We start from the raw sequence: 25,014 nt of genomic DNA, 5'->3' as shown, positions 1-25,014 counted from the left end.
CTCGAGGACATCAAAAGTTTAAGATTTCTCGACAAAAATAAATAGACATGTGAACCTAATTACTTTTCCTTGGGGATAACAAAAGCAAAAGATTCCCCGACAAAAGATAGTGGGCATGTGACTCACCCACTACAAGACAAGGAAAATTGGACCAAATTACAACTATAAATAAAGTAAATGAGAACCAATAAAAATACACAAGAACAAAGTCGAAACCTAAAGAAAAATGTATTATAAATATTTAAAGGTTTCTAAAAGACGTGTCAAGAGAATAATAAAGCAGCTGGAAAATACTAAAGATCTCTATAAACTGTTAAAAGAAGAAGAGAACGAGATCTCAACTGATATAATACAAACACATATCTACTGGTTATGCCAGGAGATAAAGTCAGAAGAACAAGCTGTTTCTAGATTAATAATCTAGAAAGAAGACAATTCGAGTGGAGGGACTATTCAACCACTCAATCAGCTAGGGCCAACCACAGCGGGAAGGCATCATATTATAGCAAGAGTTTGAAGTTCGAAATACAAATCTGCCAAGGACTTCTATAAATAATCAGGTAGAAGGAAGATGAAGACATCACTCAACCTCTTCGTTTTTCTTCAAAAATAAGTTGTAATATTTTCTCTTTCAAGTTTACGTGTGTTGTAAGTTCAGCTATTATTAGTAGCTAAACAAATTTATCCTCCTCTACAGGAGGTTACTATGTAATAATATTTTGTATGTTTGAATAAAAGACCAAGGTTTTTGGCCCCTTTCATGTATTATTTTCAAATTGAGATTTTACTCTACACCCTGAGGTAGGAAACGAAACAGGGTTGTGCTAAGTACTGCTGAAGGAATCTGCGTCAGAAACCATCGGTTGCGATTGTGTGGTTGGACTATGAGGAGTAGTCTGTAAAATTCGATGGATATAACCCGGCGGCATTCTGGCCAAAAAGATAAACGGTTCAATTTATCATACGGAAGCAAGATGTGCCTTTTATAAAAATAAAAAAAAATATCGATCATTTGAACTGGTATGTAGGCTAGAAACCTTACTTAGCTGTATGTCTTGAGGCTATATGCCTTTAAGAACATGATCAATAGGTATAACAATGTCACGTACCAAAATAATGTTTTTTAAAATTTTAGATAAATGGAGAGTTTAAACAAAGAAATAAGGGAATCAGGAGTGAGGAGAAAGTTGAATTCGAAAAAGGTGAATACAAATTTCCCCTAAAATATTCATTTCTAATTGTATTGATTTAAATTACAAGCATTTTAACAAATGTATAATAATTTATATTTTTTTATAGCTCAATATATGTATCAAATTTATAATTCTTGACGGAAAAAAATAAATTAGATTTAATCTTTAATCTTTGTTATCATATTTCACTTAACAGATTGGCTAAATAAGAAGATCATTTGATGATTTCAAATAACACATTCTCCACGTAAAATTGCAATGCACGTATTGCTTACTAGTATTATAAAAATTTTGAATTATTTAATGAAATAATTACCTCTTTCACTAATTTCAAAAGGAAAAACAACTACCTATTTCGAATTTTATTTAAAAAAAAATTTACCTCTTTCAAAATAACGACTTGTTCTCATCTTCAACGTTTTTTTTTTAGAAATATTCACTGAGTATTATTACGTCTAAGGATCGAAATATGGAACTTTATCAAATCCTTGAACATTACATGTAACTATACCCCATAAATATTGTCATATACATTCTTTTTTCATATTCAAAAATATATTAGTGATAAAATATAAATATTACATCTGTATTTATTTTCAGGACAAATTATGTGAGTAACTGAGATTCGGGAAATTGAGACAAATATATTTTCACCAGATAAAAAAAATACAATTTTTTAGTCTTAAAAAAAAACACAATTTTTTTAACAAAGTTGGATCACGTTTATATTAGTCAATTACTTTTTTAGATATCCCTTTGAAACTATAATGACTGTCGACGGACTTGGTAAAAAACATGTCTTAAACAAATTGAAAAAAGAATTCATTTGAAACGTCACCTTTGTCATTTACATTCAGTAGGACAACATGGAAAGCCCCAATGATTCTGTTAGCAAGAATCATGCTTGAAAACTCCTATATTAAAGTAAAGAAATGAAATGATAGAATACATGCATTTTAATTGTTGATTTTGGGTAATGACAATAACGATTTTCGGTTGTTTTTCATGCTTCTCAACTTCAGTGGACTCCAAACCAACTGTTTCTTATGAAGGGCCACGACCGTAGAATGCTTTGGAATCAGTGAACCTGACATAGTATTAACGAAACGAAATCGCATTTTCATTCTCTCCAGAATAGGAAAAATATATACTTTCATGGGAAAGTTTACTGACCTGATGGGGGACTTCCTCTAAACTTACTACTTCTAAAGGAAAGAGGAGTAGCTTCTGTAGCAGTATTTGACGTTTGTCTCCATTGTGGCAGCGGAGAAGATATTCTTGATGTTTTCCATACTTTTTTTGGATCCCACACAAATGATTGTCGCCCCACAGCACGATCAGGCCTTGACCTAATAGTCGAATAGTGAAGTGGAGTTGTCGTGTTTGAGTTAGATTCAGGGCAGAGAGTTGCAACGGAAGCCCTTCTTCTGGGCTGAAGAAGCTGATTTGTTGATGGTGGTGGTCTTACAACAACAGAGCCTCGCCTTGCTTTAAAAATTGGCTTAGCACTGTCATATGACATATTCTCTTTGTGTTCGTCCAAAACTGGTAGAAATGATGCCTTGTATTTGTTTGAGGGAATGGGGGATGGATTTGTCATAAAGTTTGTGATTCTTCGAAGTGGCAACCTAAACTTTGGTGGAGGCAAAGGTGGTTTTTTATCAGTTGTATTTTGTCCTCGGTTTGAAGTTGATACAGCCGAGGGTTTAGTCGAAATTGAGGACAAAGCTCTGGCCTCTTGTTTTATTCTAGTTTTTCTTTCCACGTCTAATTGATTTTCAAGATCTCGAACCTGTTGAGTATATGTCGAAAAATCTTAGTGACAAGCCCAACAAGAAATAGATTGAACTGAAAAAAATATTATTTTTCTTTTATACTTCAACCAGTCGATGTTGGGTAGCAATTTATACATGCGAGGACATATATGTACCTTCTCTTGAAGATTTTTGTAAATTTGTTCTCTAGCAACAAGCCTTAATTGCAAAGCCTGGAAATAGTCCTGCAACTTCTTTGTTTCCTTCTCATCTTGTTTAGCCTTTTCTGCCTGTTAATGCAAAACAAATAAGGAGATAGAAGGGCTTTTAAATCGATATACCAGAAAACTAGATTAGTTTGCTTCTCCATACCAACTGCTTGTATTTCAAAAGCTCAGCATGATCTGGCTATTTCCGAGCAGGTCCATGCTCCACTCCTCGTACGCGACTAGCAAAATTCAAGGAGCAAAGAGTTTCTCCTAAATCAGCCGCAATTGGGCTGATTTGAACAAACATCAAAGTTTTACAGTCTCCTCCTGCATTCAGTTCCAATTGATGTTGTTAATAGAAAAACTATAGCAACATCACACAGCTTGGCCTTTGTTGCAGAATATTTAATCAAGAACGCAATACCAGAAATAAAAATGCGATTAAATCAATCAGTCAATAAAATCAAGTTGCTCACCTAAAGAACTCTGCAGCATATGAGTAAGCTTCGAGTTCCTGAAGGTTGAGAAAGATCTGGTTACAAAATAATTTGGAATTTCAGAACTCTGCCACACAACCCAACCATAGAGGAAAATAGAGAGGACACCTGTATGGAATATGAGATGATCTGGAGGCAAGGGCAGAGACAACATCCCCCAGTGCAGATAAGGATTTATTTATAAACTGGGATTCCTTCAGCCTTTCTCCTTCAATTTCAATCTTACCTACACGCTCACTTCCTGCCAGGTCAACCAGCCACAGATGACTTCTCGTTCTTTCCCCATTTATTAAATTCTCTCCCACGACAGTCACACGTAACAAACTGCATGATAATATAATGTAATATGAATATATATCAATAAAATCAACTGAAGGGATTCCTAAGATCTGAATCAGATAGATCAACATATTAAAAAACGAATGCAGATAAAATTGTATTATATTTACCAGTGAGACCGGCTACTCAGCTCATTAGCATTGGTTGATCCAACAGATCTTTCTCGACTGCCTAATTCTAGCATCCCCCAAACTTCATCTGTACCAAAAACTTGTGCCTCAACAAGTCCAGGGACCTCCTGAGTACCTTCAGCCGATTGTTTGATCTCCAGCCTACATTTACAGAATGTTAACTCTTCTGGATCTTCCCCATAAAAGCCATAAAATAAAAACTTATTCCCTCCGAAGACAGTCATTATAATGACTATAAATCTTTGTTGTCTTTTACCAGACTTTGACATGCAAGTATCTTAGAGAGCATTCTTGAATCCTTTGAGAAACAGTGACACTTCTTAAATTACATATCCTCATTTCTTGTTTTTTCTTCTGTTATTTTTGTGATGCAAGATATTATGCCAGTGAAACTAATAGACCTATCCTCTTTGTTTTGTTATTTTTAATCATTATACACATGTCCTTATCTTTTATTTCGATAATGTTATGACTGCCATGATATAAAGGCCAATTAAGTAGCTATCTTGAAATACATAATTATTTCCTGAATTGTGTAAATTAAAATTCGAATCTTGTTTTGAGCAGGAGAAAAACATGTTGCCATGCGCCTAATTCTATAGTTGGTTGATTGCCATCCTACATAGTGTATAGAATATTTGATATGACACGGAGAAAAACACGTTGCCATGTGCCTAAAATAGGAAAACAATGCAATAGCTCCTAATTCCTGATTCTATAGTTGGTTGATTGAAGGAAACTGTTTACTGTTCAACGTATTAGAAATATGTTCCTAAAACCTGGAGGAAGTTAGCTAAAAAAAAAACCTGGAGGCGCAGTGATATTCTCAATTTCCTAATGGAAGGCTGGGAAATTCTCAAAAATATTAGCTTTCCCTTGGCACAAGGTTCATGACTCAAAAGAAAAGGCAAGATAAGAAAGATTGATAGAGCCTTACTTCTTGGCAGGTTGATTCGAGTTCTCAACCAGGAGATCCCTTATCTTTTCATTGTAAACCTCTAGCATGCTGACAAACAATTCATATTTCATACAGTTCCTTTCTTTTGATAATCTAAAGAGTTCCTCCAGAGTACTGTAGTTCACTCCCCTATTTTCATGTGTTCCTTCCATAGTGTATGTCTTACCTGTTCCAGTTTGTCCATAGGCGAATATGCAGGCATTATAACCATCCAAGACAGAGGCCACTATTGGCAGAGTTTGAAGAAAGACAGCCTCTGCATTGAAGTTTCATGGATTAATAATTAAAATTCACAGAAGTTTGTTGGAGCTCAAAGAAACGGTAACACAAATCAATTTGAAGTCAGTTCTATCTACCTTGGTTGTCCTCAGGTCTGAATACATGATCCAACTTGAACTGCTTTCGAGAAGAATCAGAGCAGATGATTTGTAGCTCAGTTTCCTTAGACGAGGTAAAATCAATAATTGAAGTCAGATCATTTTCAATTTCTTCTTGTTTTAGGGGCCTACACCTACAGAAGACTCTGATATTTCCTTTGAGTTCAATGACTTCATTGTAAAGATTCTTTCTTTCTGATGATTCTTGTAGATACTTCTTTTTCAGTAGTTCAAATTCTTCATAACTTTTCTTCTTCAGAAGTTCATGTTCCGTGACTGTAATTCGACAAAATAAAGCATTTATACATCAAAACTTGTCAAAATATCTCAAGAAGACTAAGATTAAACAGAACCGGAGACACACCAAGATTCTGAAGAGCAGTGAAAGCTTCGGAACCAATTAAAGAATGATCTGTGAAGCTCTTCACTTCATTACACAGAAGCTTATGCTCATTCCTAATGATCTGATTTGCAATGCAACTTTACATTCAATACTAGCAGCAAAAGTGAAACTGCTAAATAAAAATGTTTCTGCCAGTTAACCACATACCTTTACTTTCTCGCTGAGATCTTTGATTTTCTGAAGAATAGGAAGAGTCTGCTCCGGATAAGAACAAAATTCTTGGGTGTCCTCGGAGGCACCACTACAGATATCCACCGAATCACTATTTCCTTCAAATTAAAAACCACCAGAACAAGACAATCAGCGTTCACAATAATTATGCCACCCGATCTGCAGTAAAATTATCCCCATTTCCCTTATGTTTCTTAATTTGTCAAGAAAATAAAGTGAACAACAGAAGGTTGAAAAATATCAAGATTTTCCGTTCGACCAATCGATTTCATCGGGGAGAACTCTATCATTTCTATAAATTTAGAAGCGAACGTTCTCCTGAACCATTACGATAGAAAAATGGGGGAAAGTATAACAAAAGAAAACGCTTTATCTAGGGTAAACGAAAATGAAAATAGAAAGATAGGTTAACAATTCATACTAAAAATCCACGATGTGCTTGAATAGTTGAAATTAAAAATAGGTACATGGGGTGAAAATTAACGCTATAAATCGACGATTCTGGTGAACGATGAAAACTGAAAATGCTAATATCTGACAAAAATTAACACTAAAAACAGCAGTTCTCTATAGCAACTTCAGTTTAAAAATCAACATTTCCCTCGAAAAATTGAAATCGAGAACAGAAACATCAGGTAAAATTAACATGAAAACCACAATTCTGACCGAATGATGAAAAGTGTCCATGTGAATATCAGATCAAAATTAACAATAAGACCTGCGATTCTCGCGAACAATTGAAGTTTAAAATGGAACATTAAGTCCAAAAGTACTCAAAATCCAAAAATTCACCAGGAAATCGAAAGTAAAAAATAAATAAAACAAGAACACTAGGTCAAAACATCCCAAAAAACAAGCGAAAAGAAAATCATGAGAGAGATTACCGTCCATGATAACAGTGAATTCGCCGCTCTTTCTACTGATAGATGGAGAACAGATGTAGCAGAAAAACGAATTTCAGAGCTGAAATCTTCAGAGAGAGAGACAGTGGAAGAGAATGGCTGTGAACGTTGAGTAGGCCTTTTTTCTTTTCAAAAATTTGAAATTGGATCAATCCGAACCGTATAATTCAAGGATCTTCTTACAACGTATAATTCAAGGATCTTCTTACAACGGCTATAAATAATAAAATTGATATCTCATGGACGGATCCAGTACCTTTGGCTCATCCTAGCCCTGGTTCATCCCTAGCCCAAATAGAAAGCAAGCTCATGATGAGCCTAAGAATTTTCCTATAAATATCAGGCTTGAGTGTTTAATTCATTCAATATATTATTTTTCAGCAACACTCTTAGCTGCTCTCCTTGTATCCTCAGTATCTGACTTGAGCGTCGGAGAGACTACGCCGGGACACTCTCCTGACCCCTTCTAACGGTCTTATTCGTGATTTTAGGCTCGGGACAATTTTGAAACCTGCTTCTGGACTAGTGACACTTGCTGTAATCGGACCTTAAATTTCTCGTGAGCATAAAAAATTTATAGAAATCAATTTATTTTTATGATCTCAGAAGTTTGGTCAACAAAGTTCATACATCGATGTATAACAGAAATCAATACTTTGAAATATCACTTGACGACGGAACTTAAAAAGATTACACAACTTTCGAATATCTTCTTTTCTTGATATTATTTTTATTTGGACGTGGATCTGAAATTAAATTTCGTCATGAAAATAAAATTTTAATATGAAGAAAGAAAAACTCAATTTAATGAAATACAAATTAGTTATTAATTGAGCAATAAAATAATAATGATTTTAATTTCTAGAGGAATTAGGAAGCTGTGTCCCTCCAAGAAAGTGCATGACAAGGGAAAGTGCCCTAGCTGGTTGGTAACTCGGAACTTGGTGTCCTGCTCCTCGCACCGTCGCAAATGTCAGGTTTCCTTCGTACACTTCTGTATACCCTCCAACCTATTTTATATATATAAAATAAATTTAATTATTAATAAAATATTTTCTTTCTGATTTAAAATCTTTTTCGTTCCATCGATTTATTTAATTTCGTCAATAAAATATAAAAAAAAATATTTAAAACCTGAAATGTAAAGTGCAAATGAACAACTAACCTCTGCAGCCAGATACCAAGGGTGCCACCGAGTTTTGACAGTGAGTTTCATCTGCTTAAGAGAATTTAACGTAGAAGTCACCGGTATCCTTCCATCTGTATCCCCACTGTATTTAATTAAACCAAATTAACAAAATTAATTTGGATTATATATTTCGTGATTTAAAAAGTCTACTTTAAAATAATCATACATAATTTCTAAGAATGTGAAGAAAAAAGTATTTAAAAAGCCGAAATCGAGAAATTTCCAAAACACAGCCTGTCAATTGGCCTAGACAGAGTTTTGATTATCTAATTAGCCAGGCCTAGACAGCCTGGACATTGCTGATATATTATGTGTTACATTAGCGCTATGACGAAAAAGCTAAAAAAATATAGTAATTCATTAAACTAAGATCGTCCGTCCAAACTAGTCGAAACTCAATGTAAATAGTCTGCAATTTACATTGCACCAAAAAAACTCAATTTATATATATATATATATATATATATATATATATATATATATATGTATGCAGCATATTACATTAGTTGAAGGCATCGTACCTGAAAATTTTTAATATGTTGTGGATAAATAGAGCAGAAAATATGCATTTTTTATGATTTTTATCATATAAACAACATTTCATTTTTGTGATTTAACATCGTTACTGATCCAATTGATAATTACATATCTTGACTAAATTTAACGACCAAAAGTTAACTCACTTAAACCGCATGCATGTAAATTATTTAAATTACTTAATTGCTTTATATATTTAATTGATTTTAAATACTTAAATGATACATAATATATGATTGAAGGTCTAATTGCATGATTTCATGAAAACTGAAGATTATATCCGAATATTCTATAATAGGCTTGGGAAAGGAGATCGGGGACGACCAAGATAAAATATTTTTCGGTAAATATTTTTGAGACTTGTTAATATGATAAAATATGATTAAAATTTTCTAAAAATGCTGGAGTCCAAATTATTTTACGAGACGCGTTCGATTTTATCCGGGAAGTTGGTTTTGGGCAAAAGAAAGACCTTCAAAGGCCCAAAAATTATTATTTTTGAAAATAAATTTTGTAAACTTTTATTTTTAATTAAATAAGTCATAATAGCCCTAATTTACTTAAGATTAGAAGGCCCAATTACTCTAAACTAAAAGGCACAAAACCCTAACCCATTAACACCAAATTTTCAAAATTATAAAATAGAATCTCCTCCTTTTTAATGATCACAAAACTTGAGCAATTTAAACTGATTTAAAATTTTAAAATTTTAACATTTAACTGATTCTCCCACTTTGTGAGAATTAAAAACATTTGAAACGATTAAAAGGAATTTTTCAGTTCGAGGGATAAGAAAACTCCCCCTCAAGAACTAAATTTGAAAACGAATTTAAAACATTTTCAGTTGAGGGATAATTTTAAAGAAAACTTCCCCTCAAGAACTAAATTAAAAAATCCCTTTAAAAATATAATTATTTACGCGTTTTAATGAAGTTTTAGCATCTTTTAACATTTAAGCAGTTTAGGCAACACATTGACTGAAAATATTAGTTCAGTTACATTCAAACCAACTGAATAAACATGATGTTTATTTAATCAAATAAGTGTCCCTTGTATTATACATTAAGTATACCATCAAGTGTAAGGGAAATGCTACTACACTTAACAAATAGAAAATAACATCAAATATCAGTTAGTTTATAACATAGTAGAACTGAATGTACCAATAACTGGTTGTCTTGAATGATTTGAAATGCTGCATCGATTTTGAGTCTCTTTTTGCCAGAAGAGCAGCTAATTTGCCTTGGAATTGATCTCTGTGCTGGCTAACTGGTCGAGCTTACTCAAACTGGACTCAATTGATGATTAACCGCATTGATCATCTACTCTGATCTGATATGGCAGTTAAGAGGCGGTATACTACTGATGATTAAGCTTCACTTTAATCATCAAGCATTTCAGTTTAGCTGGGTTTCGTCTGTTGATCAGCTGGACTAGGTAGGCTGGCAACTGAAATCTTGTCAACCGATCAGTTTAGTTGTTCTGGTGTCAAGTTGAACTCAAAACCATGCAAGTTACTAAAACAACAAAATCCGGAGTCGAGAGAAGTGACTACAATGTTAGTTGCAGATCAAATAATCTTCTCTCTTTTGCACGAATTTATCTTGAATCGCGATTAAGCTCATATAAAATTTTTAAGAGGATATTGAAATCCATTTTAAATAACATTTTGAAACTATATTTAAAATATTAACTTTCAAATGTCATTCTTAGAACAACTAGCTCAGATAACAATTGATGGATCGGTTTGAAAGGTGCTTCAAACACAATATTCTCAATGAGCTACAATAGTTCGTGTTCTAAGAACGTAAACACCGATGAATTAAATCGAGTTTGGTTTTAAACTATAAAAAATACTCGAAATAATCATTCGTTAAGAAAACTATCGGTTTAAAACTTTTAACTTGTGTAAACTGATTAACTAATATAAGGGGGATCAGTTCTTACATATATCAGTTCAGTTATTGTGAGAACTCAACTAATAACTGCTCGAACTGATCAAATCAGTTTTAAAACAATAGTTAAACAGTTAATAACACAAGATATGTTTGTGGATGTTCGGAGACTTCAACTGCAACTACGTCACCCCTCCTACCACCTCGGGTAGGTTCCACTAGAAGATTGATTTATACAACGCTTTGTACAAACTCACTCAGCTTAGTACTTACCCTACTGCCCAACTGAACTCCTAGCCTAGACTGAAGGCAACACTTTCCAGCCAATACTTGTTTAACGTCTATGTGTCAAAGGCTACATACACAAGTTTTACGTCTTTGTGCAAGACTCACTCAACTAGTAAATAAGCTCAACTCTCTGTATATGTGAGTGATTGTGTGTGTGCGTCTGTGAGAACTGAACTATGATACAACACGAAAGTATTCTCACACACTGAGAATTTTGCTTCTATACTAAGCAGTTGGCATACCCTTTTTCTCTTCTATCTTCACACACTCGTGTGTTTTCCACACTTGTGTATTTTCCACACACTTGTGTATTGATGATCTTGGTCTGGTATTTATAGAGGCAATGAGATCGTACACCAAAACTCATCAAATATGAACGTTGTAGTTTGAATCTGTTCCTAATATTTGTCTTGCACTTTCCGACAGCCATTCTGGAACGTTTTGGCTTTAAGAACTGCTGCAACGTCTATTATTGTCCTTTGACTGGACAAAAGATTTTCCTTAGTGCGCACAGCTGGATTCCATTGAATAAGCTTGTCATGTTCTGCAAACTGATTGATCCCTAACTGATGTTCTGAACTGGTCAGTTGAACTGATCTTGAACTGGTTCGGTGAAATCAGTTAGCTCATCAGTTGAATTGATTTCGTTGGTTCAGTTGAACTGGTCAGCTAGACTCTTCATCAGTTGAGCTCTTCATCAGCTGGCTGGGCTTCTGAAGGTCTTCTGCTGAACTACCTATCAGCTCGACAATCAATGGAACTGGTTTAGTTTGGGCGATCAGTTGTCACTTTCAGTTTACGTCTCGATAGCTTCAGTTTTGGCTCGATAACTGATCAGTTCAAATCCTGATCAGTTCCAATTTATGTGCACTTAGGTAAAATATTAGAAACAAAATAACAAATTTTGTAAACATCAAAATCAAGATTGCGAACATGAAGTGTTCCAACATATAAACTAGGGTTCTTGATGGGCATAGCAGCCACACCACTTGCACACACAACACCCTCAAATTTTCGAGATTTTGAGAGAAAAATTCAAGGTCGTTCGTCGTCCCGGTCGTCTCCCTCCGCAACCCACGCCAACGGTCGTATATTCGATCGTTTTAAACGCAAAGACATGCTTCTATACTTTTTAAGAACCATTCAAATCATATTATGCATGTTTGATGTATTTTAGCATGAAAAATATTTAAGTACAAATCGTTTAACGTTTGGATGATTATTGTCAAAGTTTTGATGATTTTACGATTCGTTTGTGAACATTATAAATTCTAAGGGACATGCTGCCAATATAGGACGATAAAGCGATGGAAAAAAATGGTCGTTTAAGGAACACATGAGGGCTGGATGGGCAGGGAAGGAGCCCTGCATGGTGAAGGGTAGAATCTAGGGTTTTATGGGTTTTTGCTTAAGGCTTAGTGCTCGGCAAGGAGGGGTGATGCACTAGAGCTCGACCAGGATTGATCACGGTCATGTGATAGCTGCGTGTGAGGGCTAGAAGGAGTCCTAGCATGGTTGGGCTCTTGGATCGCAAGGGAGGAGGCGCGATCAAGGGATTATTCTTGCTTGGGTGTGCGCGGCTTGGGCTGGTTGGATGCGGGGGTTTAGGCATGGGTAGGGAGAGTGTCCAAGAGGGTGGTTCAGGGATGGCTAGGCATGTGGAGACTGTATTTAGAGGCTAGGAACAGTCCTAGCATGGACAAGACTCCTAATCGTGCAAGGAAGGGTCATGGCATAGGAGTTTCATGCGCAAGGGTGTTTCGCGTGGGCTGGGGCTGGTGCGCTAGTCCAGGAGGGTTCAGGTAGGGTCCAGGATGGTCAGGGTTAGGTCTGGTCGAAGTTGGCTAGGTGGTGGCTCGGGGGTTGGGAGAGACGAGTGACCCTAGGAATTTTAGGGTTCGAACATAGCTAGGGAGAAGGTAAGGGCTCGAACCATGGTTCGCGAGGTTTAATTCGTGGCTTGCAAGGATATTGTAGAGATGAAAAGTCTAAGTTTCCAATTTGGGAATAAAATATTAAGTTTTGAAATAATATGGGTTTAAAACGTCTTATGGGTTAGTTAATAAGGAAATAAATCGAAAGGCTTGGGTTTACGTTTAAAAAAAATATTAGAAATCAATTTTAATCTTATATTATGGTTTGGGATAAGCTCGAGTCGATAAAAATAAGAAAACATCAAAAATCGGGAATTTTAGAGTCCAAGAGTAAAATGATCATTTTGCGTCCCGTGTAGTACAAAAGGTCTGGTACTGTCCCTGAAGGATTATAATACATGTTAAATGATATTTTATAACATTTAAGATGAAAATATGGAATTTAATGATTTACTCTAAAGTTGCACGATTTTTCCTGTTAAAATGCTATTTTACTGAATTTGGAAATGATACGATATTTTATGAATAAAAAGGAAAGAAAAATATTTTGAAGGATGTGAATTGACTGTGACAAATATGATATTATTGGGAATAACGTGAAAGGAAAGGCCCCAGAGGGAGCCCATTTACGGGAGAAGGCCTCAGAGGGAGCTCGGCGATCGTATTTTCATTTACGGCGGTGCCTATTGCCCGTCAATGTGCATTGATGAGCTAAGACTGATCAATCGACCACATGATACTGATTACAACTAGTCGCTTTCAAGGATCAAACTTCACTAAAAATGATATATGATGATGGAAAGCTTTACGATTAAATTATTTATGATTTATTTATGCTTAAAAATTTATGCTAGCTATTTTAAATAAAATTATGATTTTTATGCATGTGCCTGTATATGTATTATTTGTTAATCGTGGTTAGAACGTGCTTAGTCATTAGACTCATTAGGTTTGGATGGTTGCAGGTGATGATGAGATTGAGGGAGGCGGTGACGCTGGAGTGGATCGAGTCCAGCAGTACACTCGTGAAGAACATTGATTTTACGCATTTATTTAGTTACTTATTTGTATTCAGGGTTTTTACGAAAATATTTTAAAGATTTTCTATTCAGAGTTTCATGTATTATTTTGAAGTTTTAATTTTGGATTGTTTTGAATGTTAACGTATGATTTTGGTGATTGACGTTTATGGATTTTTATGTATTTAGGATTTTGGAGATGTTGGGTTATTTTAGTAAGAAAATTCGAATTTAAAAAAAATTTAGTAGCGTTTTAAAGTTAAAAGGCAGTGGACGTTTCAGTTGCAATCAAAGCCAAGGATCCCTAAAGGGTTGCGTTACTGCCACTCCGAGAAGCTCGAGAAGTCAAGACTCAAGTCTGTGAGTTTTTACTGCTTTAGATTTTATGTACTGAATTTTAAATGCTTTTATGGTGTATGAATTATAAGGTTAGATGTATGTTTTTTAAATGTTAAATGCATGTTGGTTAGATGGTTTGGACGACTTATACAGAGATGCCTCCTAGACGTGATCTTCGCAGAAATAGTGAGGATAGGCAGGAGGAGGAGGTTCTACCACCTCCGCCTTATCAGGATGCTAGTGCTCGTGTGCTAGCTGGGATGACTCAATTACTGGAGCAGCATGTTGGGAATGCTGAGGCTGTTTATGAGCGATTTAAGAGGATGGATCCCAAGGACTTTTCTGGCACTACTGATCCATTCGTGGTTGAGGGATGGATTAGGTCGTTGGAGGTGATTTTTAGGTATATGGAGACACTGACCGGGTTCGTTGTACCATTTATTTTCTGAAGGGCGACGCTTCCTTATGGTGGGAGAGAGCGGAACAAGGAGTGAATCTGGCAACTTTGACTTGGGAGGGCTTCAAGAGGGTATTCTATGATAAGTATTTCACTACCGACGTTCGTTCGAAGTTGAAGAGAGAGTTCATGAGTTTCTGCCAGGGTGATTCATATGTTGCTGAGTTTATTCATAAGTTTGATAGGGACTGTCATTTTATGCCCTTGATTGCAAATGATTCTGCGGAGAAGCTACGATATTTCTTGGATGGTTTGAGGCCGACGATCCGTCGAGATGTGATGCTGACTGATCCTATTGATTATACTGCTGTTGTTGCTAAAGCCTTTCGAGCCGAGCAGTCTCTGAAGGACATTGACTGGGAGATGGATCGCAAAAGGAACCGTGCCCAGCAATCAAGTGAATAGAACAAGAAGCCGTTCACATGACCTAGTTGGATAAATGTTGCTAAATGTTGGATTATGGTATGCTAAGGACTCATCGTTCAATCTAGTTGGATATTCTGATGCATACTATCCGTGTTGTAAGCTAGACAAGAAAAACACCAGCGAATGATGTCAGTTTCTTGGAGATCGGTTGATTACTTGGTTCAATAAGAAGCAAACATCAATTGTCCCTTCAACCACAGAAGCTGAATACCTAGCTGTTGTGCTCAACTGTTGTGAATTCAACAACAACTGAAAGATTATGGAATTGATGTCAAGGAGACACCAATTTCTGCGAAAAACGTAAGTTCAATTACTATCATATATGATCCATTTTTGCACTCTCAGAATAAGCATGTTGATATCCATCATCATTTATCTGAGAACATCTTTTTAAATAAGAACATCTAGTTGGAATATGTCTCAACTGAACAGGAAACGACTGATATCTTCACCGAAAACACTTACAGAGAATAAGTTTTCTTCCTTTAGAAATATTTTAAGACTTATTGATTTATCTTGGAAGCATGAATTTAGGGAAAATATTAAATCATGAAGCTCAACTTATAAGACAGTTGTCAGTTAGTCTTTCAATATCACTAACTAACATTTATCCTTACAACCTAACTGATAGATAATATACTAAGTCTAACTAATCTTATAATTTAGTATTAACTTTAATGATCTACTTAAATTCTCATTATTAACCATTAAGGGCGGCTTGAATATTTCATTTAATGTTAAAAACTTTTAAAACTAGTACACTTTACTTTAAAAAAAATAGTTCAAAATTTTGACTAATATTGTGACACGTGTCGCATCTGTTTATCAATTCAATTTTAAATACCTAATATTTTCATTTTACCTTTGCATTTCATTCTTCGAGTATACTCTTGTTCCTACTTTCAAGCATTTGCTTCCTTTTAAATCAAAAAATTCTCTAATCCTTATTTTCAAAATTTCATTTAAGAAATAGCAGCACCAACAACTCTCTCCTACATCATGAATGCGCTCACAATCGATTTGGAATCGATTTATTCAATTGGAAATGCTGGCAATTACTGAAGTTTTCAAGGCGGTTGAGTTATCTGGACTCAATACCTTTCTAAGTTCATCTCTGGAAATCTATTTATCTGAGCTAAATAGTTTTTATACCATAGGGAAGGCCGCTGAAGATGGGAAGAATCGAATGCCTCTAGGAGATGACAATTTGCTGATTGAACAAGATTTCTTTTCAACTCTGTTTCAGTCACCTTTTGAAGGGCTATCCGACTTCTCGGAATTGCCTCAACAAGCAGTTGAGGATATGAAGTTGGAGTTCTCTGCTTCAAGTGACCCAATCAATAAATCGTCGAAAAGAAAGATGACGAAGCTAGAATATCAGTCGCTATCTGATGTGGAAGCCAAGCCATTATGGCTGAGGCATGCTCTTTCGATGCCTTCACCACATAGAAATTTATGGTGATGATAGTCATTTCCATAGTAATGAATATAAACTGGTTGATCATTTTATTTGAAATTCTAAAGGTTGTGTTTCAAACTAAAAAGAGATCATCCGGATTTTCCATATCTATCAAATTATTATTTGAGGATCCAGGAGCCTTGCTGAGCAATTCAATCACCCTACATAAATTCAAGGCTTTCGGTGAAGCAAACATATTATCTCACAAGCCTACGGGACATGCATTAAACATCTATGCTTCCAGACTGTTGATAGTTAAGAAAGAAATTGGATAAGAAATGGTGGTTGTGAAAAAAACTGTAGAGACGAAGGTAAGTAAGACTATTGTTCCTAAGCAAAAGAGGAAACTGGTCCATCAATCCAGTGACTATGAGGTGGCAACTTCTTCTCTTCATCCAAATATTCCAAAGACAACCAAAACAAGACCAGTGCCTAAATCTATCAAGGTTATACCTCTCTTAGGTACAAGCAATCCAAGTTACTGAAGAGACAATTGAGAAGATGAAACCGATAACTGTGGCCGCTCCGTCAAGGAAAATCAGGACATCAGCTGCTCTTCCTCCTCCCAGACCAACAAAATGAGTCATAATCAGAGATCTATCCAATCACAAATGGTTAGGACTGGACTCCAGATTCTCACAGTTTCTGTGAAAAGAAAAGATAATATTATTGAAATTGTGGAAATTGAGTTTGTATCAATAGTTCAGACTCGAATTGATCTGTTGATGGACGAGGTGAATGAATTTGTAGAAGAAAAAATCAAATTCTTTGATGAATGGGTGAAATTCTAGATAGTCACTTTTGCCAAGAAATTGAAAAGGATGAATGTGCTGGAAAGGTTCATAGCCCTAGAGAAAGCCATAATAAATCAAGTGAGGAAAATGGTTATTTCTAAAGCTCTTCAATATTGAGCTTTTCTGATTGATCTTTTGAAGATTCAGAAATTAACTACTGTTTGTGTTGAGAAAATATCCAACTATGATCCCACTTGCCCGACCGAATTCAACGACATTGTTGTGACCAACCAACTTGACATGGATCTCGTGTCACTGCAAATGAAAGTAAAGTTTTGGGAAAGTGTTCACAAGTTGTTCGAGCTTGTGGAGGCCAAGGACAAAAAGGCTGTTGGATCATCATCTCAACGTGCCTCAGAGAACCAGACTGAACCAATTCCTCAAGAAACTACCAATATAATAAGAAAGTTACACATCTCTACCTCTGAGGCAGATCATCTTGGAAAACGTAGATGAAGTTATGCGATCAATTGTCAACAACATGAAGAAGAAGATGATGATGATGCATTACTTTGAGAAAAATTTGTCTACATCTTCAGGAATTCAGAAGAATAATGTAGTCGTTATCGAAGAAGAAGTCATCGTATCTAAGGATGTACTCATAGTAGAGTTTGATGAAGCTGAATTCATTCAAGCCATAAAGCAAGAAATAGTTGAAATAGTTATGGGTGGCCAAGCTCCTACTGAAACTGATGCTGAGCCAATCAGTCAGCTTGAAGAAGCTCATATCAAAGCATTTGTAAGTCAGACTGACTCAAGTTTACTGATGATTGAACAAACAGGTCCTTCGAGCAGTCAAACTCCTGATTTGATACTTGTTGCATCTAAGGAACCTCTAAGAATAGAGCTCTCTTCTCCTGATATGGATCTCTTAGATGAAAACACCTTGGACAGGAATCCATTCTAACCTCACATCTATTTATACTTCTCTCACTGTTCTCAAAAGGAGTAACTTGAATGCTGAGGAAACTTTGGAATCTTTCAGGGGCAAGATGCTCAAGGAGGTATCAGACCTATCAAAAGGAATGATTGATATATTTACTCGACTAGAGCATATTAAGAAGGCTCAGGCGGCCACAGTTACTCCTCTCGATTTGAAAATCCAAGCTAACAATTTTCATATTTCCACCAAGATTGAGGAAGTTCAGGCTAATTTTAATGAGAAGATTGATGGAATTAGCTCTCAGTGTTCTGGCCTAATCGAAAGCACCATTTGGTGTTGACAACAAGGGGGAAGAAAAAATCCAGCTGAATCCTCTAGTTAGGCTCATAAAAAAGAACAGCTGAAGTCAACTAATCAGTCTAAGAAGCCAACTGACGAGCACTATGGATCTCTGAAAGATAATCATAGAAGATAGTATTTAGAAGACATGCTTTGTATTTTGACAAGTTAATCTAGTTGTAATTTTTATTCTGATTAATGAATTCGGTATTTTGATTCAAGAGCTCAATTTTTTCAAACAACAAAAAGGAAAAAAATCGTTAGAACATTTCAGTTTTTTAGATTTAACAAAGCTGTTAATCCAATGAATAATTACAAAGCCCAACTAAACTGAATTCAAGAAGAAAATTGAAAATACAAGAGCAAATTTTTTATTAGTCAATCAGAGTCCAACAGACTAGCGAGCAAACTAATAATGCATTATTCTAAGTTAAAAAAAGATACTAATAGGAAAACTGATCAAATGAAAACTGATGGAGCCCAAATGATAGCAGATTATTTCAGCCGATCAGTTAGCCCAAATCCAAACATTCTCTTAATATTATCATTATACTCGGTGATTAAGAATCAGAGCCCAACTGAAATATCCGCTAAAGTTTTTCATATCAATAGTCTCTGATTTCCAATAGAATGTCAGAATTCATGCGCACTACCAAAATCTGTCAGAAAGGACGATAACATGACAACAACGAAATATATATTTGGAAACATATTATAATTTAAAAAGATGATTGTTGCACACGGAGTATATATATAGATTAGTTAGACAAGCTTTTAAATCTATCCGAGTCTTTGATAATTTGAATTCTCTGATCCTCTGAATTTCGTGAAAAACTTTCTACAAGCCAAACTGATCAAAGCTACGTGTTGATAAGTTATTATCTGATAAGTTATTATTTGATCAATTGAGAATCAATTTGTGCTTAGAAAGTTTCTTGTGAAATCATTGTAATTGAGAGTAAGAAGTCTTACTGCTAATTTTTTATTAAAATTGAAGTAAACTAAGAGTTTCAGTTAGACAGTGATAAGTCCTACTGAAGTGGGTAATTTAAAATTGTTTGCAATTACCAGTCTTTTAGTAAAATTCTTCAACAAAGAAGAAAGGGTGACGTAAAAGTATCAAAGTTTACGAACATCCAGAAACAATATGTGCATATTACATTTAAGTCTATACTTGCATTTAATTTTTATTTTATTGCCCAGCTGAGTTCTTGATATAAGATATTTTGTTCAAAAAATTTCAATCAGTTTATTTCCGCATAGTTTTCATTGTTGACTTGCTGATAACCTAACTGACAAGGATTTCATTTCAATGATACTAACTCAACTAAAATATTTACAAATTCTTAAGATTATTTATTTAAGCCCCTCTTATAATTAATCTCCAATCTTAACATAAATTATTAAATATTTTATTCAAAAAGTACTCGTTATATATATTAGTTTTCTTAAATTTAAATTTTATTTTATCTTTTCTATTTTTGTTGTGTTTTGTCATATTTTTTTTGTAACAAAGAGTACCCAATAAAATTTGGCCTTTTTCATTTATCACATCGAACGAACTAAGATTAATCATCTCTAGCTACTGTTTTACGTAAAGGTCTGTAATAGCATACCTAAATATCCAAACTCGAAGTCCACTCGACATAAACTCTTCGAGGAGAGGAATGACCGTCGAAGGGCTGTCTAGCCATTTCTTGAGGACGTCGCTGCAATTTAAATTTCGAACGAAATCATGATAATATTTGCATATCATACCGTTAAAATTAATAATACTGATAATAATGTAAAAAATAATAATTATTATCGGATATTAATTAAAAATAATTGACCTGCAAGCTTCCCAATCATAATTAAGTTTCGTAACGTTGGCATGGAGAGCCTGCTGAACCTCAGGCCGATTAAGGTATGCATGAACGTAATAGTCACTGCATGGATCAATTGTACTCATTCCCTGCATAATATATAATATAATTAATTCGTAAGAATATTATTATTCTATATAATAATAGGAAAAAATGAATGAAAATATGCTTAAAATTAATAAGAATTAAAATTTAATCAATGTTTAATAAATACTAAATGATAAACTCGAGCATGCATTGAATACACAAATTTAGTCGATGGAAGCTGGTTGAATTATGTCGGAAGGGAATTTTAAAAAATATAAGAAAAATTATAAGTTTCGCAAAAAATTCGAGATCAATAAAGGGGTAGAGTTCTCCAAATTAAATGAAAATTTGTAACTATATAGTGTATATAGTAAGTATATATAGATATATATGCACATGGACATACAGATGTTTTCTTAGGCTTTTGGGTGATGCTTGAATTAGTGCATAAGGGAGCATAAATGTTGTAAATATCAATGCTGCCGACGTTGTCGTCTGCTTCTTCGAGTGCCTGGCTGCATTTTTTCGATTTTTCTGAAGAGTTGGGGAGAAAATCACAGAACGTCATGATGTTGTTAAATGTGTTGTCCGAAATTAAGGCATGGCTCGAGAAAAATTCATACATCCCTTTCTCGTCGGTCTCGTCGTTGATCACAGCATTTCCAATCTGTACATAGTCATCCAAGAAAAAATATGAACATTATGTTGCATTCAATGGCAAAGTTACATTTGGTATAGGGTTGGGCATGCAATTGCACCTCTGATTCAGAAAATCGCGCGCGGATCTTGATTTGTTTTTAAGACAACATATTTCATTCTTAAATCTTAACTAGACATCATATTTTTTCCAACTCTTCAAAAATTATGGGAATAATTCATATATCTATATTCTCTATAATAGTGTATCTTTCAAATTTTGTGGGAGCATGTAAAACAAGAATATTGATAAAATATATTTATTTGTGAGAAAAAAAAAATCTTCCTAAAAATTGGACTAGATAGGGTACTTTTGAATCTCTAAATTGGTTATATTGCACATTTAAATCGATTTGTCGAGGTAGTGATATGAGGTCAATATTGCTAACATGTCTACCAACATGCAGTACAACACTTCTACGAAAATCGAACTAAATATGAAAGACAAATTTACTAAAATGAAGTTTTGGCTATTTTTTATTATATGGGAATAACGTTTTTTTAATAATCACTTAGGATCGAATTTAATTCTCTTCCTATTGTGAGATATTTATGTCACTGCATCACAAATAATGTGACGGTTTTGGCCAATTAAGACCAAATGTGTGACTCATGGAACGGAATGATGTTTGTCCTCTAATTAGTCAATTTTACAGTGAAGTGTGACGAGTTTGTCCCAGTGAGAATATATCAACAATGATGTTTTGACAAAATTTTATTTTTTTATAATAAAAATAACAATAAAGGTTTTGTTCTCCCTATTATTATTTTTTTAGTTTTTGACAAAATTTTATTTTTTATAATAAAAATAAAAATAAAAGTTTTGTTCTCCCAAATATTTTTTAGAAAAAAATATTGAATTGGATCCATAAAAATTAAGTCAGAACTTACCAATATTCCTTTGAGATTAATAATATTCCTGTTTGCCATTTGATTGTGATGGAGAATGGTGTGTGCCAATTGGGGTACGTAATGACCAGCATAACTCTCTCCGGCAATGTAGAATTTGCGATTTTTGTACTCCGGAAATCGTTCGAGCCAATTCAATAAAAACACATAATTATCAATAGCTGTTGTGGTATCTCCTCCGGTCACCATATCTCTCGTCGTGTTCGAGTATGAAAAGCCAACACCCGCCGGAGATTCCAGAAACAACACATTTGCAGCTAAAACAAAATTTTTAAAAAAATGAATAAAAATAATAAATCTAACAGAATTCAAAATTAATATTTGCGCTTAATTAATATTGGGAGATGAAAGTGTGTAAAGTACCATAATTCCATGCAAATTTATTTGTGTAGAGTGTTTTGCCATCGCTTTGAACTCTAAATGGTCCTAGCTCTTGCATTGCTCCATAGGCCAGAGAGGAGCAGCCAGGCCCTGTCACGCAATAAATTCGAAATCTCTCAAGTAGTAGACAATTACAACAATAATTGATTAATTAGTTCTGACATATAATTATTAATTATTATTTTCCAAGAGAAAAAGAAATAAACATATCATAGTCCCACGTGACTCAACGAATATTTTATATTATAAATACATCGGCTACAATTTCAAGTAATTATTAAATATTATCTGGAATCCAATTGAAAAAATCATTTATTTAATAAATTTATAGTAACTTATTTCTAGCTGGATGGAAATATAATAAGAATTAATTATTTAAAAGAGTAGATCTCTTGTGAGACAGTATCACAAATCTTTATCTGTGATATGAGTCAATTTTACCGATATTCACAATAAAAAGTAATATTCTTAGCATAAAAAGTAATACTTTTTCATTGATGACCAAATAAGATATCTGTCTCACAAAATACGACTCAACTCGTGAGACCGTCTCACACAAATTTTTGTCTATTTAGAAAATAAAAGGGGTTGTTACAACATGCATAACATTAAATTAATTATATGCAAGAAGAAGCCAATTATATGAGCTAAAAAATGGGTTTTAATTCCAAGAAAATTGCGAGACTAATAAACATGTCTCCTTGATGCAAGCCTTTTTGTTTCTGGGAAGAGTGCACTAATTTTGACCCATCTAAAAATATTGGTTTCAAATTTCCTTTAAAAAATTACTAAAATTATAATTACAATTAGCTTAAATTACGTGCACCACAACTTAATCAAACAAGAACTTTTTACTCTTAGTAAAAAAAAAAAAAAAACCAATCCCGTCAAGATGCATCAAAAAAGGGTGGCCATTTGTGGGATAATTACATTTTTCGTCGCTATCATTTGGGACGAAGATTGTTTTAGTCCCTCTTGTTTGCGATGTGCCAAAGTGGTCGGAATGGTCTCCGACTTACCAATGTCGGACGTTTCCGGTCCAACGGTGTGAATTACTAGTTATAAAGTATTGAGATCAAAATGTACTTGATCCAAGTAATAGATACAAACGGTACCTAACTATCCGATTACAGGAGGGATTATATACTCCACGGGCGGAGCTACACTCTTAAAGCTCGAGTGACCCAATTTTTTTAAAAAAAATTTATATGTAAATTTTGTATAATTTTAGAATAACATGATATTAGTCCAGATAGATCAATATAAAATATTAAAAGATTGTAGAACTTAAAATTTTAGTCTGGACAGAGCCATATTTCTGGCTCCGCCACTGATATACTCCCTCGTGTAACTAAAACACATAAACCAACCCTATTCGTAGATGCATCAAAACAATGTTATTTTGTTTATATTACTTAGTATATAAATCCCAAAAAAAAAAATCGTAACATTACTAATATGACATTTGAATTTAAATTAATAGAGTATTATAATATCATGATGTACTGTATTCAAAAAGTTTTTGAACTTTAGGTGGGATATATATTTAATTTCCATGGATAAAAAATAATAATCATACCATCTGAAAATGAATTAGTGCCAACCTGAGATAGGAAAGCTAAAGGGAAATATCACTGTGAATTCCACATAAAATAACATGAATTGAAAACATATCACCTAAATCTTACCTAACAAAACCAAATTTTATTCAAAAAATAAACTAGATTTTTGGGAAAAAAAAGAAAAGAAGCCAAATACCTCCATTAAGCCAGAGAAGAAGAGGCAATGGCTTATCCGAATTTTGAGCTTCTGCAAAGTAATAGAAGAAAGCTCGACCGGCGGTTTGATTCACGGTAACGTATCCGCCGTATTGCTTGAACTTAACATCGGGCTGTCCGGGCAATCTATGGATCCTATCACTTTCTTTCATCCCTTGTTGTGGATGAACTTTCGCTTTATGAAAATGGTTGCTTGCATTGAAATGGCTTCTGTCTATGCTTGGATTGTTCCTCAGAATAAGCTCGTTAGCTATTGAAAGAGATTGGGATGGCTTCCTGTGTAGGACGACTAATATTAGAGTGAAGAAAAGAATGAGAAATGGTTTGGTTTCCATTGGAAGATATATGTGTGAGTATATATGGAGAGTAATTTGTCGATGAGGAAAAATGTGTTGAAATTTGCATTCAAAATAGTCTTCGACGAACCAGCAGAAATGTAGAGATTGGAGGACAGAAAAGACCTTTCTCGGTTTGCAATTATTAATTCGTTTGCGGCGCAGGTTTGGCCAAGTCAGCAGTTTAATGAAGAATATGCCCCCTCCCACCAGAAGAAAAACCATAAATTTTTATCCGTGGTTTTTAGGCTGAAAAAATGATGTCGTAGTCATTGTTGTTAAAAATCCGGCCAACGACAGCGGATAAAAATCGTTGTCTTAGATAACAAAGACAACCGTTTCGTAATCTTTAAAAAAATATTGTGTTGTGTGAGCTACGACAACGGTTTTACAACGCTTAAAAAATATTGTATTATATGATCTACAACGGTTTTGCAACAAATTAAAAACGTTGTTTTTTTAAAGTTACAATAACATTTTAACAATAGATTAAAAACATTGTTTTTTTTTTTTTTTTATGGTTAACACTTGTAATTTATTGCAGGCAATAAGTCCTTAGTTACAAGATGAATCAACCATACGGGAAAATC

The 25,014-nt window shown here is 34.4% G+C and overlaps 2 protein-coding genes across 3 annotated transcripts; both read right to left on the bottom strand.

Annotated features, from left to right (window-relative positions):
- Positions 1-2,007: 2,007 nt before the first annotated feature.
- On the bottom strand, positions 2,008-7,067 carry LOC140813219 (kinesin-like protein KIN-14S). Its single transcript, XM_073171705.1, is given in 12 exon segments — positions 2,008-2,280; positions 2,367-2,985; positions 3,124-3,237; positions 3,320-3,483; positions 3,633-3,670; positions 3,762-3,977; positions 4,103-4,264; positions 5,061-5,337; positions 5,438-5,734; positions 5,823-5,922; positions 6,009-6,130; positions 6,917-7,067. Coding segments are annotated over 12 exon segments (2,247 nt in total). The 5' UTR covers positions 6,924-7,067; the 3' UTR covers positions 2,008-2,149.
- A 551-nt stretch (positions 7,068-7,618) lies between these two features.
- Positions 7,619-24,495, bottom strand: LOC140812712 (serine carboxypeptidase-like 40). Of its 2 annotated transcripts, XM_073171058.1 has the most exons (8): positions 24,070-24,494; positions 22,294-22,401; positions 21,913-22,187; positions 20,732-20,992; positions 20,266-20,387; positions 20,050-20,142; positions 8,100-8,205; positions 7,619-7,944 (listed from the first exon to the last, which is right to left on the bottom strand). In XM_073171058.1, the coding sequence occupies exons 1-8, from the start codon at positions 24,422-24,424 to the stop codon at positions 7,789-7,791; spliced, it is 1,476 nt and encodes a 491-aa protein (XP_073027159.1). In that variant the 5' UTR covers positions 24,425-24,494; the 3' UTR covers positions 7,619-7,788. The 2 variants fall into 2 exon arrangements, with proteins under 2 accessions (XP_073027159.1, XP_073027160.1); XM_073171059.1 differs by lacking the exons at positions 7,619-7,944; positions 8,100-8,205 and adding an exon at positions 15,521-19,092 and having other exon boundaries at positions 24,070-24,495.
- Between the last annotated feature and the right edge of the window lie 519 nt (positions 24,496-25,014).

This window comes from Primulina eburnea, chromosome 14 (genome assembly GCF_022965805.1).
Source record: "Primulina eburnea isolate SZY01 chromosome 14, ASM2296580v1, whole genome shotgun sequence".
Lineage (NCBI taxonomy): Eukaryota > Viridiplantae > Streptophyta > Magnoliopsida > Lamiales > Gesneriaceae > Primulina > Primulina eburnea.
The sequence above is the reverse complement of the archived record's forward strand: the minus strand, read 5'-3'. Positions and strand labels throughout refer to the sequence as shown.

Coding starts and splice junctions, on each gene's coding strand:
- LOC140812712 (XM_073171058.1), bottom strand. CDS start 24,424: ATGGAAACCAAACCATTTCTCATTCTTTTCTTCACTCTAATATTAGTC. Junction 22,188..22,293: donor TAAATTTGCATGGAATTATG/GTACTTTACACA, acceptor ATTTTGTTTTAG/CTGCAAATGTGTTGTTTCTG. Junction 8,206..20,049: donor CTTCGAGTTTGGATATTTAG/GTATGCTATTAC, acceptor AATTAAATACAG/TGGGGATACAGATGGAAGGA.